Source organism: Oncorhynchus kisutch, linkage group LG1 (assembly GCF_002021735.2).
Source record: "Oncorhynchus kisutch isolate 150728-3 linkage group LG1, Okis_V2, whole genome shotgun sequence".
Classification (NCBI taxonomy): domain Eukaryota; kingdom Metazoa; phylum Chordata; class Actinopteri; order Salmoniformes; family Salmonidae; genus Oncorhynchus; species Oncorhynchus kisutch.
Genome location: NC_034174.2, coordinates 1,233,599 through 1,248,007, shown reverse-complemented (window position 1 = coordinate 1,248,007; position 14,409 = coordinate 1,233,599). Strand labels below are relative to the sequence as shown.

The 14,409-nt window shown below is 40.5% G+C and overlaps 2 protein-coding genes across 3 annotated transcripts in view; one reads left to right on the top strand and one right to left on the bottom strand.

Moving 5' to 3' along the window:
- LOC109900014 (metalloproteinase inhibitor 4) overlaps positions 1 to 11,469 on the bottom strand; it is a 39,485-nt gene extending 28,016 nt beyond the window's left edge. The window contains exon 1 of the mRNA XM_020495730.2: positions 10,873 to 11,469. Coding sequence (XP_020351319.1) covers positions 10,873 to 11,026 — 154 coding nt within the window. The 5' untranslated portion in view covers positions 11,027 to 11,469. The remainder of the gene's footprint in view (positions 1 to 10,872) is intronic.
- Positions 1 to 14,409, top strand: part of LOC109881698 (synapsin-2) — a 194,520-nt gene that overhangs the window by 116,270 nt on the left and 63,841 nt on the right. For both annotated transcript variants that reach the window (XM_031825523.1, XM_031825139.1), the window contains exon 6: positions 13,330 to 13,392. In XM_031825523.1, coding sequence (XP_031681383.1) covers positions 13,330 to 13,392 — 63 coding nt within the window. The remainder of the gene's footprint in view (positions 1 to 13,329; positions 13,393 to 14,409) is intronic.

Sequence of the window (14,409 nt, the reverse complement as noted above, 5' to 3'; positions counted from 1 at the left end):
AACTCTGTAGTTACACCTGTAGTAACTCTGTACTTAGACCTCTACTAACTCTCTAGTTTAGACCTGTACTAATTCTGTAGTTTAGACCTGTAGTGACTCTGCAGTAACTCTTTAGTTAGACCAGTAGTAACTCTGTAGTTAGACCTGTATTCACTTTGTAGTAACTCTGTAGTTAGACCTGTAGTAACTCTGTAGTTTAGACCTGTAGTAACTCTGTAGTTTAGCCCTGTAGTGACTCTGTAGTTTAGACCTGTAGTAATTCTGTAGTTTAGACCTGTAGTAACTCTGTAGTTTAGACCTGTAGTAACTCTGTAGTTAGACCTGTAGTAACTCTGTAGTTAGACCTGTAGTAACTCTGCAGTAACGATGTAGTTTAGACTGTAATAACTCTGTAGTAACTATATAGTTAGACCTGTAGTAACTCTTTCGTAACTCTGTAGATAGACCTGTAGTAACTCTGTAGTTTAGACCTGTAGTAACTCTGCAGTTAGACCTGTAGTAACTATTTTGTTAGACCTGTAGTAACTCTGTAGTTTAGACCTGTAGTAACTATGTAGTTAGACCTGTAGTAACTCTGTAGTTTAGACCTGTAGTAACTCTGTAGTTAGACCTGTAGTACCTCTGTTGTTAACTCTGTAGTTAGACCTGTAGTGACTCTGTAGTCAAACCTGTAGTAACTCTGTAGTTTAGACCTGTAGTAACTCTGCAGTAACTATGTAGTTTAGACTGTAATAACTCTGTAGTAACTATGTAGTTAGACCTGTAGTACCTCTGTTAGGTCTGTAGTAACTCTGTAGTTTAGACCTGTAGTAACTCTGTAGTTAGACCTGTAGTAACTCTGCAGTAACTCTGTAGTTTAGACCTGTAGTAACTCTGCAGTAACTCTGTAGATTTGACCTGCAGTGACTCTGTAGTTAGACCTGTAGTAACTCTGTAGTTTAGACCTGTGGTAACTCTGTAGTAACTCTGTAGTTAGACCTGTAGTAACTCTGTAGTAACTCTGCAGTTAGACCTGTAGACCTCTGTAGTACCTCTGTTGTTAACTCTGTAGTAACTCTGTAGTTTAGACCTGTAGTAACTCTGTAGTTAGACCTGTAGTAACTCTGCAGTAACGATGTAGTTTAGACTGTAATAACTCTGTAGTAACTATATAGTTAGACCTGTAGTAACTCTGTCGTAACTCTGTAGATAGACCTGTAGTAACTCTGTAGTTTAGACCGCTAGTAACTCTGTAGTTAGACCTGTAGTAACTATTTTGTTAGACCTGTAGTAACTCTGTAGTTTAGACCTGTAGTGACACTGTAGTGTAGACCTGTAGTAACTCTGTAGTTAGACCTGTAGTGACTCTGTAGTTTAGACCTGTAGTAACTCTGTAGTTAGACCTGTAGTGACTCTGTAGTTTAGACCTGTAGTAACTCTAGTTTAGACCTGTAGTTAGACCTGTAGTGACTCTGTAGTTTAGACCTGTAGTAATTCTGTAGTTTAGACCTGTAGTAACTCTGTAGTTTAGACCTGTAGTAACTATGTAGTTAGACCTGTAGTAACTCTGTAGTTTAGACCTGTAGTAACTCTGTAGTTTAGACCTGTAGTAACTCTGTAGTTATACCTGTAGTACCTCTGTTGTTAACTCTGTAGTTAGACCTGTAGTGACTCTGTAGTCAAACCTGTAGTAACTCTGTAGTTTAGACCTGTAGTAACTCTGCAGTAACTATGTAGTTTAGACTGGAATAACTCTGTAGTAACTATGTAGTTAGACCTGTAGTACCTCTGTTGTTAGGTCTGTAGTAACTCTGTAGTTTAGACCTGTAGTAACTCTGTAGTTAGACCTGTAGTAACTTAGCAGTAACTCTGTAGTTTAGACCAGTAGTAACTCTGCAGTAACTCTGTAGATTTGACCTGCAGTAACTCTGTAGTTTAGATATGTAGTAACTCTGTAGTTTAGACCTGCAGTGACTCTGTAGTTAGACCTGTAGTAACTCTGTAGTTTAGACCTGTGGTAACTCTGTAGTAACTCTGTAGTTAGACCTGTAGTAACTCTGTAGTAACTCTGCAGTTAGACCTGTAGACCTCTGTAGTACCTCTGTTGTTAACTCTGTAGTAACTCTGTAGTTTAGACCTGTAGTAACTCTGTAGTTAGACCTGTAGTAACTCTGCAGTAACGATGTAGTTTAGACTGTAATAACTCTGTAGTAACTATATAGTTAGACCTGTAGTAACTCTGTCGTAACTCTGTAGATAGACCTGTAGTAACTCTGTAGTTTAGACCTGTAGTAACTCTGTAGTTAGACCTGTAGTAACTATTTTGTTAGACCTGTAGTAACTCTGTAGTTTAGACCTGTAGTGACACTGTAGTTTAGCCCTGTAGTGACTCTGTAGTTTAGACCTGTAGTAATTCTGTAGTTTAGACCTGTAGTAACTCTGTAGTTTAGACCTGTAGTAACTATGTAGTTAGACCTGTAGTAACTCTCTAGTTTAGACCTGTACTAATTCTGTAGTTTAGACCTGTAGTGACTCTGCAGTAACTCTTTAGTTAGACCAGTAGTAACTCTGTAGTTAGACCTGTATTCACTTTGTAGTAACTCTGTAGTTAGACCTGTAGTAACTCTGTAGTTTAGACCTGTAGTAACTCTGTAGTTTAGCCCTGTAGTAACTCTGTAGTTTAGACCTGCAGTGACTCTGTAGTTAGACCTGTAGTAACTCTGTAGTTTAGACCTGTGGTAACTCTGTAGTAACTCTGTAGTTAGACCTGTAGTAACTCTGTAGTTTAGACCTGTAGTGACTCTGCAGTAACTCTTTAGTTAGACCAGTAGTAACTCTGTAGTTAGACCTGTATTCACTTTGTAGTAACTCTGTAGTTAGACCTGTAGTAACACTGTAGTTTAGACCTGTAGTAACTCTGTAGTTTAGCCCTGTAGTGACTCTGTAGTTTAGACCTGTAGTAATTCTGTAGTTTAGACCTGTAGTAACTCTGTAGTTTAGACCTTTAGTAATTCTGTAGTTAGACCTGTAGTAACTCTAGTTTAGACCTGTAGTAACTCTGTACTTAGACCTGTAGTGACTCTGTAGTTTAGACCTGTAGTAAATATGTAGTTTAGACCTGCAGTAACTCTGTAGTTTAGACCTATAGTAACTCTGTAGTTAAACCTGTAGTAACTCTGTAGTTAGACCTGTAGTAACTCTGTAGTTAGACTTTGAATAACTCTGTAGTTACTCTGTTGTTTGACCTGTAGTAACTCTGTAGTAACTCTGTAGTTAGACCTGTAGTAACTCTGTAGTTTAGACCTTTAGGAACTCTGTAGTTTGGACTTGTAGTCACTCTGTATATTAGACTTGTAGTAACTCTGGAGTAACTCTGTAATTTGGACCTGTTATAACGTTGTAGTTTAGACCTGTAATAACTCTGTAGTTAGACCTGTAGTGACTCTGTAGTTTAGACCTGTAGTAACTATGTAGTAACTTTGTAGTTTAGACCTGTAGTAACTCTGTAGTTAGACTTGTAGTAACTCTGTAGGTTGACCTGTAGTAGCTCTGTAGGTTGACCTGTAGTAACTTTGTAGTTAGACCTGTAGTAACTCTGTAGTAACTCTGTAGTTTAGACCTGTAGTAACTCTAGTTTAGACCTGTAGTTTAGACCTATAGTAACTCTGTAGTTAGACCTGTAGTGACTCTGTATTAACTCTGTAGTTAGACCTGTAGTAACTCTGTAGTTAGACCTATAGTGACTCTGTCGTAACTCTGTAGTTAGACCTGTAGTAACTCTGTAGTTAGACCTGTAGTGTCTCTGTAGTTAGACCTGTAGTAACTCTGTAGTTAGACCTGTAGTAACTCTGTAGTTAGACCTGTAGTGACTCTGTAGTTAGACCTGTAGTAACTCTGTAGTTAGACCTGTAGTGACACTGTAGTTAGACCTGTAGTGACTCTGTAGATAGACCTGTAGTAACTCTGTAGTTAGACCTGTAGTTACTCTGTAGTAACTCTGTAGTTAGATGTGTAGTAACTCTGTAGATAGACCTGTAGTAACTCTGTAGTTAGACATGTAGTTACTCTGTAGTAACTCTGTAGTTAGACCTGTAGTAACTCTGTTGTTAGACCTGTAGTAACTCTGTAGTTATACCTGTAGTGACTCTGTAGTAACTCTGTTGTTAGACCTGTAGGAACCCTGTAGTTAGATCTGTAGTAACTCTGTAGTTTAGACCTGTAGTAACTCTAGTTTAGACCTGTAGTTTAGACCTATAGTAACTCTGTAGTTAGACCTGTAGTAACTCTGTAGTTAGACCGGTAGTGACTCTGTTGTAGTAACTCTGTAGTTAGACCTGTAGGAACTCTGTAGTTAGACCTGTAGTAACTCTGTAGTTTAGACCTGTAGTAACTCTAGTTTAGACCTGTAGTTTAGACCTGTAGTAACTCTGTAGTTAGACCTGTAGGAACTCTGTAGTTAGACCTGTAGGAACTCTGTAGTTAGACCTATAGTGACTCTGTCGTAACTCTGTAGTTAGACCTGTAGTAACTCTGTAGTTAGACCTGTAGTTTAGACCGGTAGTAACTCTGTAGTTAGACCTGTAGTGACTCTGTAGTTAGACCTGTAGTAACTCTGTAGTTAGACCTGTAGGAACTCTGTAGTTAGTCCTATAGTGACTTTGTAGTTAGACCTGTAGTAACTCTGTAGTTAGACCTGTAGTTTAGACCGGTAGTAACTCTGTAGTTAGACCTGTAGTGACTCTGTAGTTAGACCTGTAGTCACTCTGTAGTTAGACCTGTAGTGACTCTGTAGTAACTATGTAGTTAGACTTGTAGTAACTCTGTAGTTAGACCTGTAGTTTAGACCTGTAGTAACTCTGTAGTTAGACCTGTAGTAACTCTGTAGTTAGACCTGTAGTGACTCTGTAGTTAGACCTGTAGTGACTCTGTAGTTAGACCTGTAGTGACCCTGTAGTAACTCTGTAGTTAGACCTGTAGTAACTCTAGTTTAGACCTGTAGTTAGACCTGTAGTGACTCTGTAGTTAGACCTGTAGTAACTATTTTGTTAGACCTGTAGTAACTCTGTAGTTTAGACCTGTAGTAACTCTAGTTTAGACCTGTAGTTAGACCTGTAGTGACTCTGTAGTTTAGACCTGTAGTAATTCTGTAGTTTAGACCTGTAGTAACTCTGTAGTTTAGACCTGTAGTAACTATGTAGTTAGACCTGTAGTAACTCTGTAGTTTAGACCTGTAGTAACTCTGTAGTTTAGACCTGTAGTAACTATGTAGTTAGACCTGTACTAACTCTGTAGTTTAGACCTGTAGTAACTCTGTAGTTAGACCTGTAGTACCTCTGTTGTTAACTCTGTAGTTAGACCTGTAGTGACTCTGTAGTCAAACCTGTAGTAACTCTGTAGTTTAGACCTGTAGTAACTCTGCAGTAACTATGTAGTTTAGACTGTAATAACTCTGTATTAACTATGTAGTTAGACCTGTAGTACCTCTGTTGTTAGGTCTGTAGTAACTCTGTAGTTTAGACCTGTAGTAACTCTGTAGTTAGACCTGTAGTAACTATTTTGTTAGACCTGTAGTAACTCTGTAGTCAAACCTGCAGTAACTCTGTAGTTTAGACCTGTAGTAACTCTGCAGTAACTCTGTAGATTTGACCTGCAGTAACTCTGTAGTTTAGATATGTAGTAACTCTGTAGTTTAGACCTGCAGTGACTCTGTAGTTAGACCTTTAGTAACTCTGTAGTTTAGACCTGTGGTAACTCTGTAGTAACTCTGTAGTTAGACCTGTAGTAACTCTGTAGTAACTCTGCAGTTAGACCTGTAGACCTCTGTAGTACATCTGTTGTTAACTCTGTAGTAACTCTGTAGTTTAGACCTGTAGTAACTCTGTAGTTAGACCTGTAGTAACTCTGCAGTAACGATGTAGTTTAGACTGTAATAACTCTGTAGTAACTATATAGTTAGACCTGTAGTAACTCTGTCGTAACTCTGTAGATAGACCTGTAGTAACTCTGTAGTTTAGACCTGTAGTAACTCTGTAGTTAGACCTGTAGTAACTATTTTGTTAGACCTGTAGTAACTCTGTAGATTAGACCTGTAGTGACACTGTAGTTTAGACCTGTAGTAACTCTGGAGTGTAGACCTGTAGTAACTCTGTAGTTAGACCTGTAGTGACTCTGTAGTTTAGACCTGTAGTAACTATGTAGTTAGACCTGTAGTGACTCTGTAGTTTAGACCTGTAGTAACTCTAGTTTAGACCTGTAGTTAGACCTGTAGTGACTCTGTAGTTTACACCTGTAGTTAGACCTGTAGTGACTCTGTAGTTTAGACCTGTAGTAACTCTGTAGTTCAGACCTGTAGTAACTGTAGTTTAGACCTGTAGTAACTCTGTAGTTTAGAACAATAGTAACTCTGTAGTTTAGACCTGTAGTGACTATTTAGTTTAGACCTGTAGGAATTTTAGAGTAAATAAGAGGTTTAAACCTATAGTGACTCTGTAGTTTAGACCTGTAGTAACTCTGTAGTTAGACCTGTAGTGACTCTGTAGTTTAGACCTGTAGTAACTCTGTAGTTAGACCTGTAGTGACTCTGTAGTTTAGACCTGTAGTAACTCCAGTTTAGACCTGTAGTAACTCTGTAGTTAGACCTTTAATAACTCTGTAGTTTAGACCTGTACTATTCCTGTAGTTACTCTATTGTTAGACCTTTATTAACTCTGTAGTAACTCTGTATTTAGACCTGTAGTAACTCTGTAGTTAGACCTGTAGTAACTCTGTAGGTTGACCTGTAGTAACTTTGTAGTTTAGAGTTGAATTAACTCTGGAGTAACTCTGTAATTTGGGCCTGTATTAACTCTGTAGTTAGACCTTTAGTGACTCTGTAGTTTAGACCTTTAGTAATTCTGTAGTTAGACCTGTAGTAACTCTAGTTTAGACCTGTAGTAACTCTGTACTTAGACCTGTAGTGACTCTGTAGTTTAGACCTGTAGTAAATATGTAGTTTAGACCTGCAGTAACTCTGTAGTTTAGACCTATAGTAACTCTGTAGTTAAACCTGTAGTAACTCTGTAGTTAGACCTGTAGTAACTCTGTAGTTAGACTTTGAATAACTCTGTAGTTACTCTGTTGTTTGACCTGTAGTAACTCTGTAGTAACTCTGTAGTTAGACCTGTAGTAACTCTGTAGTTTAGACCTTTAGGAACTCTGTAGTTTGGACTTGTAGTCACTCTGTATATTAGACTTGTAGTAACTCTGGAGTAACTCTGTAATTTGGACCTGTAATAACGTTGTAGTTTAGACCTGTAATAACTCTGTAGTTAGACCTGTAGTGACTCTGTAGTTTAGACCTGTAGTAAGTATGTAGTAACTTTGTAGTTTAGACCTGTAGTAACTCTGTAGTTAGACTTGTAGTAACTCTGTAGGTTGACCTGTAGTAACTCTGTAGGTTGACCTGTAGTAACTTTGTAGTTAGACCTGTAGTAACTCTGTAGTTTAGACCTGTAGTAACTCTAGTTTAGACCTGTAGTTTAGACCTATAGTAACTCTGTAGTTAGACCTGTAGTGACTCTGTATTAACTCTGTAGTTAGACCTGTAGTAACTCTGTAGTTAGACCTGTAGTGTCTCTGTAGTTAGACCTGTAGTAACTCTGTAGTTAGACCTGTAGTTAGACCTGTAGTGACTCTGTAGTTAGACCTGTAGTAACTCTGTAGTTAGACCTGTAGTGACACTGTAGTTAGACCTGTAGTGACTCTGTAGTAACTCTGTAGATAGACCTGTAGTAACTCTGTAGTTAGACCTGTAGTTACTCTGTAGTAACTCTGTAGTTAGACGTGTAGTAACTCTGTAGTTAGACCTGTAGTGTCACTGTAGTTAGACCTGTAGTGACTGTGTAGTAACTCTGTAGATAGACCTGTAGTAACTCTGTAGTTAGACCTGTAGTTACTCTGTAGTAACTCTGTAGTTAGACCTGTAGTAACTCTGTTGTTAGACCTGTAGTAACTCTGTAGTTAGACCTGTAGTGACTCTGTAGTAACTCTGTAGTTAGACCTGTAGGAACCCTGTAGTTAGATCTGTAGTAACTCTGTAGTTTAGACCTGTAGTAACTCTAGTTTAGACCTGTAGTTTAGACCTATAGTAACTCTGTAGTTAGACCTGTAGTAACTCTGTAGTTAGACCGGTAGTGACTCTGTAGTAACTCTGTAGTTAGACCTGTAGGAACTCTGTAGTTAGACCTGTAGTAACTCTGTAGTTTAGACCTGTAGTAACTCTAGTTTAGACCTGTAGTTTAGACCTATAGTAACTCTGTAGTTAGACCTGTAGGAACTCTGTAGTTAGACCTGGAGGAACTCTGTATTTAGACCTATAGTGACTCTGTCGTAACTCTGTAGTTAGACCTGTAGTAACTCTGTAGTTAGACCTGTAGTTTAGACCGGTAGTAACTCTGTAGTTAGACCTGTAGTGACTCTGTAGTTAGACCTGTAGTAACTCTATAGTTAGACCTGTAGTGACTCTGTATTAACTCTGTAGTTAGACCTGTAGGAACTCTGTATTTAGTCCTATAGTGACTCTGTAGTTAGACCTGTAGTAACTCTGTAGTTAGACCTGCAGTTTAGACCGGTAGTAACTCTGTAGTTAGACCTGTAGTGACTCTGTAGTTAGACCTGTAGTCACTCTGTAGTTAGACCTGTATTGACTCTGTAGTAACTCTGTAGTTAGACTTGTAGTAACTCTGTAGTTAGACCTGTAGTTTAGACCTGTATTAACTCTGTAGTTAGACCTGTAGTAACTCTGTAGTTAGACCTGTAGTGACTCTGTAGTTAGACCTGTAGTGACCCTGTAGTAACTCTGTAGTTAGACCTGTAGTTTAGACCTGTAGTAACTCTGTAGTTAGACCTGTAGTAACTCTGTAGTTAGACCTGTAATGACTCTATAGTTAGACCTGTAGTGACTCTGTAGTTAGACCTGTAGTGACTCTGTAGTAACTTTGTAGTTAGATCTGTGTTTTTAGGCTTGACAACATACCTATTTTCATCACTTTTGCTTGCCTGGTGACTCAAACAGAATTCTCCCGCTGCTCTACTGTTCGCTTCGTACTTCAGTCTGAGACTGTCATCATTGAAGTTGTTTGTCTTAACGTCAAAATGAGAGTTTTGTATAAAACAAAGTCATCAGCAATTGGATCATCTCTGACCTATCAGAGTATCAAAGCCAATGACACATTTTCAAACTGTCGCTTTACCCATGTGTATTCTGGCTTAGCCCAGCCCCATCAGTTTCTGGGATCAATCAGAACTGCTCGATTTTTTTCCATTCTAGAAATCGTCAGGGAGGTACTCGGATCCAGACTCATTGCGGAGAAGAAACTAACATCTATGGGCATGGTGTAGTATTTGTCCGGAGCAAAGAGTTTTGGTTGCCAGGCAACACTTTTTTCTCCACATAAAGGTGAAATCACAAGAACGCTTGTGTCAGAGAGCTCTCCCCTCTACAGTTATCTCTACTGGGCTGTATTGCAGAGTATGATCCAAATGTTATCCATCTCAAGACAAACCTTCAAATACAGTAGCTGTTTGACTTTCCAGTCTTCCTCTAACACTACAGACATATGAATTTGTTTAAGGATATGTAGGAAAGTATAATACCCCCTAGAACTCTTCAATCTGGTTCAGGAGACCCAGAGTCAAACTGAACTGTTGGCTTTGGCAGAAAGAGAGACCATTGTTTTCTGACCAATTTGATGCTGTGGGTGGGCCTTCTGACTTTGATTGGGTTTTAGAGTGCATGTGAGAGTGCACATGAGAGTACACGTGAGAGTACACTTACTTAATATTTTTGAACGTGGCCATTTCCTCTAAGCTAAAACCATTCGATCAGATTCAATTAGGATGTTCCTGTGCTGTTAGTAGTATCAAACAAAACCAATAACAAGAACTAGATTAGCTTTCCTTGTAACAATCAGCCTATTAAATCCAAATGTATGATGCACAACAGTTTTCATAATTATAATAGTAGTAGCTAGTAGTGTTGTCTCACAGCTATTCAACAAAGGAAAGCAGAGAAAGACTCAATCATGGACAGTCTTACTGACAGTTGTGGTTGCTTTGTGTGATGTATTGTTGTCTCTACCTTTTTGCCCTTTGCTGTTGTCTGTGCCCAATAATGTTTGTACCATGTTGTGTTGCTACCATGTTGTTGTAATATTGTGTTGCTACCATGCTGTGTTGTCATGTGTTGCTCCCTTGCTATGTTGTTGTCTTTAGGTCTCTCTTGATGTAGTGTTGTCTCTCTTGTCGTGATGTGTGTTTTGCCCCCATCCTCGCAGGAGGCCTTTTGCCTTTTGGTAGGCTGTCATTGTAAATAAAACTTGTTCTTAACTGACTTACCTAGTTAAATAAAGGTCAAATAAAATAAAGAGAAAGACCATAGATTAGTCTAGATACTGGAAACACCAAACCATTCTGTCTCTGTAGTCTAGATACTGGAAACACCAAACCATTCTGTCTTTATAGTGTAGATACTGGAAACACCAAACCTTTCTGTCTCTGTAGTCTAGATACTGGAAACACCAAACCTTTCTGTCTCTGTAGTCTAGATACTGGAAACACCAAACCATTCTGTCTCTGTAGTCTAGATACTGGAAACACCAAACCTTTCTGTCTCTGTAGTCTAGATACTGGAAACACCAAACATTTCTGTCTCTGTAGTCTAGATACTGGAAACACCAAACCTTTCTGTCTTTATAGTGTAGATACTGGAAACACCAAACCTTTCTGTCTCTGTAGTCTAGATACTGAAAACACCAGCCAGTCTTCACCTGCATTCCCTGGATGTGTATCATCCACCCAGACCAACACACCTGGCTAAATGAAGGTGTAAACAGACCTTTACATGGATAAACATACCTATCTCAGCGCTGCAGAAGTGTTGCTGGGGGTGGGCTGGGTTGCAGCTGCATGCTTCCACCATGTGGTCCAGTCTGAGGGCCAGCAGCAGGGTGAGGGTCAGGGTCAAGACCAGGGGGGTCAGGGACACACAACCAGGCAGGGGGGTGCCCATCTCTCTCTCTCTCTCTCACCGACCAGAAAGACTCCTCTCTTCAGATCAGTGCCTTCTTTTTCACTTCCCTGGTCCCTCTTGTAGAAGAGATTCTATCTCAGAGAGACTGACCTGACTAACCTGGAAATCTATAGAGATCAGCTGTCTGTCTACATAAGCTGTCTACAGAGCTCCCACTGTTTCTGGTCCTGACTGGATTTCCCCTGGAGGATCAACACAGTATCAATCTATTTCATCTATCAGTCCTGTGTGAGAGATGAGAGGTTGCTAGAGAAACAACCTCACTACTACTGACTGTTATGTTCAGAATCTGCTGCTACTACCACCTATATCTCTGTCTCTCTCTTTTTCAGACTCACTCTTTCACACGCTCTCTCTCTCTCTCTGAATCCTTAGAGGGTGAAACTGGGAACCTCTTATGTACCCTACATCTTCGGACCGCCTCCCTCCTCCTCCCCTCTTCTCCCTCCCTCCTCCTCCCCTCTTCTCCCTCCCTTCTCCTCCCCTCTTCTCCCTCCCTCCTCCTCCTCCCCTATTCTCCCTCCCTCCTCCTCCCCTCTTCTCCCTCCCTCCTCCTCCCCTCTACTCCCTCCCTCCTCCTCCCCTCTACTCCCTCCCTCCTCCTCCCCTCTTCTCCCTCCCTCCTCCTCCCCTCTTCTCCCTCCCTCCTCCTCCCCTCTTCTCCCTCCCTCCTCCTCCCCTCTTCTCCCTCCTCCTCCCCTCTTCTCCCTCCCTCCTCCTCCCCTCCCTCCTCCTCCTCCTCCTCCCCTCCCTCCCTCCTTCTCCCCTCTTCTCCCTCCCTCCTGGGGCGGCAGCGTAGCCTAGTGGTTAGAGCATTGGACTAGTAACCGGAAGGTTGCAAGTTCAAACCCCCGAGCTGACAAGGTACAAATCTGTCGTTCTGCCCCTGAACAGGCAGTTAACCCATTGTTCCCAGGCCGTCATTGAAAATAAGAATATGTTCTTAACTGACTTACCTAGTTAAATAAAGGTAAAATTTAAAAAATATATATATATCTCCCCTCTTCTCCCTCCCTCCCCTACACCCCTACCAGGCAGCAGTGAGTGAGTGTATTCAGTCATCAGCTGATGACTGAATAATAATTGGGCGTGCAAATAATTTTGCACGCCCAATTTTTCAGTTTTTGATTTGTTAAAAAAGTTTGAAATATCCAATAAATGTCATTCCACTTCATGATTGTGTCCCACTTGTTGTTGATTCTTCACAAAAAAATACAGTTTTACATCTTTATGTTTGAAGCCTGAAATGTGGCAAAAGGTCGCAAAGTTCAAGGGGCCCGAATACTTTCGCAAGGCACTGTATCTACTAGCCCTGGTGTCTCTCTCTATGGTTATATATCTAATAGCCCTGGTGTGTCTCTCTATGGTTAAATATCTACTAGCCCTGGTGTCTCTCTCTATGGTTAAATATTTACTAACCCTGGTGTCTCTCTCTATGGTTAAATATCTAATAGCCCTGGTGTGTCTCTCTATGGTTAAATATCTACTAGCCCTGGTGTGTCTCTCTATGGATAAATATCTAATAGCCCTGGTGTTTATCTCCATTGTTAAATATCTACTAGCCCTGGTGTGTCTCTCTATAGTTAAATATCTACTAGCCCTGGTGTGTCTCTCTATAGTTAAATATCTACTAGCCCTGGTGTGTCTCTCTATGGTTAAATATCTACTAGCCCTGGTGTGTCTCTCTATGGTTAAATATCTACTAGCCCTGGTGTGTCTCTCTATAGTTAAATATCTAATAGCCCTGGTGTGTCTCTCTATAGTTAAATATATACTAGCCCTGGTGTGTCTCTCTATGGTTAAATATCTACTAGCCCTGGTGTTTATCTCTATAGTTAAATATCTACTATCCCTGGTGCGTCTCTCTATGGTTAAATATCTAATAGCCCTGGTGTTTATCTCTATAGTTAAATATCTACTAGCCCTGGTGTTTATCTCTATAGTTAAATATCTACTAGCCCTGGTGTGTCTCTCTATAGTTAAATATCTACTAGCCCTGGTGTGTCTCTCTATAGTTAAATATCTACTAGCCCTGGTGTGTCTCTCTATGGTTAAATATCTACTACCCCTGGTGTGTCTCTCTATGGTTAAATATCTAATAGCCCTGGTGTGTCTCCTGGAGCAACATTCAGTCAGTGTGCCAGTCAGCCAATCAGTTATTCAGTCATTCATCCAGTCAGTCAGCTAATCAGTCATTCAGCAAATCAATTGTTCATTCATTCAACCAGCCAGTCATCCAGTCATTCAGCCAGTCAATCATTCCAACATTTCTTCTCTTTCAGATCTCCATGCCCTCTTTCCCTGTGGTGGTGAAGATAGGACACGCGCACTCTGGAATGGGAAAGGTAATGCACTAATACATATACATATGTGCCATTTATATATAATGTCTAAATACATGTCATTTATATATAATGTCCAAATACAAATAAATACATTACATTTTATACATATCATTTATTTGACCTATTTTTAACTCGGCAAGTCAGTTAAGAACAGATTCTTATTTTCAATGACGGCCTAGGAATAGTGGGTTAACGGCCTTGTTCAGGGGCAGAACGACAGATTTTTACCTAGTCAGCTCAGGGATTCGATCTTGCAACCTTTTGGTTACTAGTCCAACACTCTAACCACTATGCTACCTGCCACCACTATGCTACCTGCCGCCAATAGCCCTGGTATAATGTCCACATACATTTAAATACATGTCATTTGACGTTTTCCACATTTTGTTATATTACAGCCTTATTCTAAAATGGATTAAATAGATGGCAGCATTCGCGTGAAACTGAAAGCGCGAACTACTGCTTTTAATCAGGGCAAGGTGACTGGTAACATGACCGAATACAAACAGTGCAGCTATTCCCTCCGCAAGGCTATCAAACAAGCTAAGCGTCAGTACAGAGACAAAGTAGAATCTCAATTCAACGGCTCAGACACAAGAGGCATGTGGCAGGGTCTACAGTCAATCACGGACAACAAGAAGAAATCCAGCCCAGTCACGGACCAGGATGTCTTGCTCCCAGGCAGACTAAATAACTTTTTTGCCCGCTTTGAGGACAATACAGTGCCACTGACACGGCCTGCAACGAAAACATGCAGACTCTCCTTCACTGCAGCCGAGGTGAGGAAGACATTTAAGCGTGTTAACCCTCGCAAGGCTGCAGGCCCAGACGGCATCCCCAGCCGCGCCCTCAGAGCATGCGCAGACCAGCTGGCCGGTGTGTTTACGGACATATTCAATCAATCCCTATACCAGTCTGCTGTTCCCACATGCTTCAAGAGGGCCACCATTGTTCCTGTTCCCAATGAAGTGTTCCTGTCATCATGAAGTGCTTTGAGAGACTAGTCAAGGACCATAT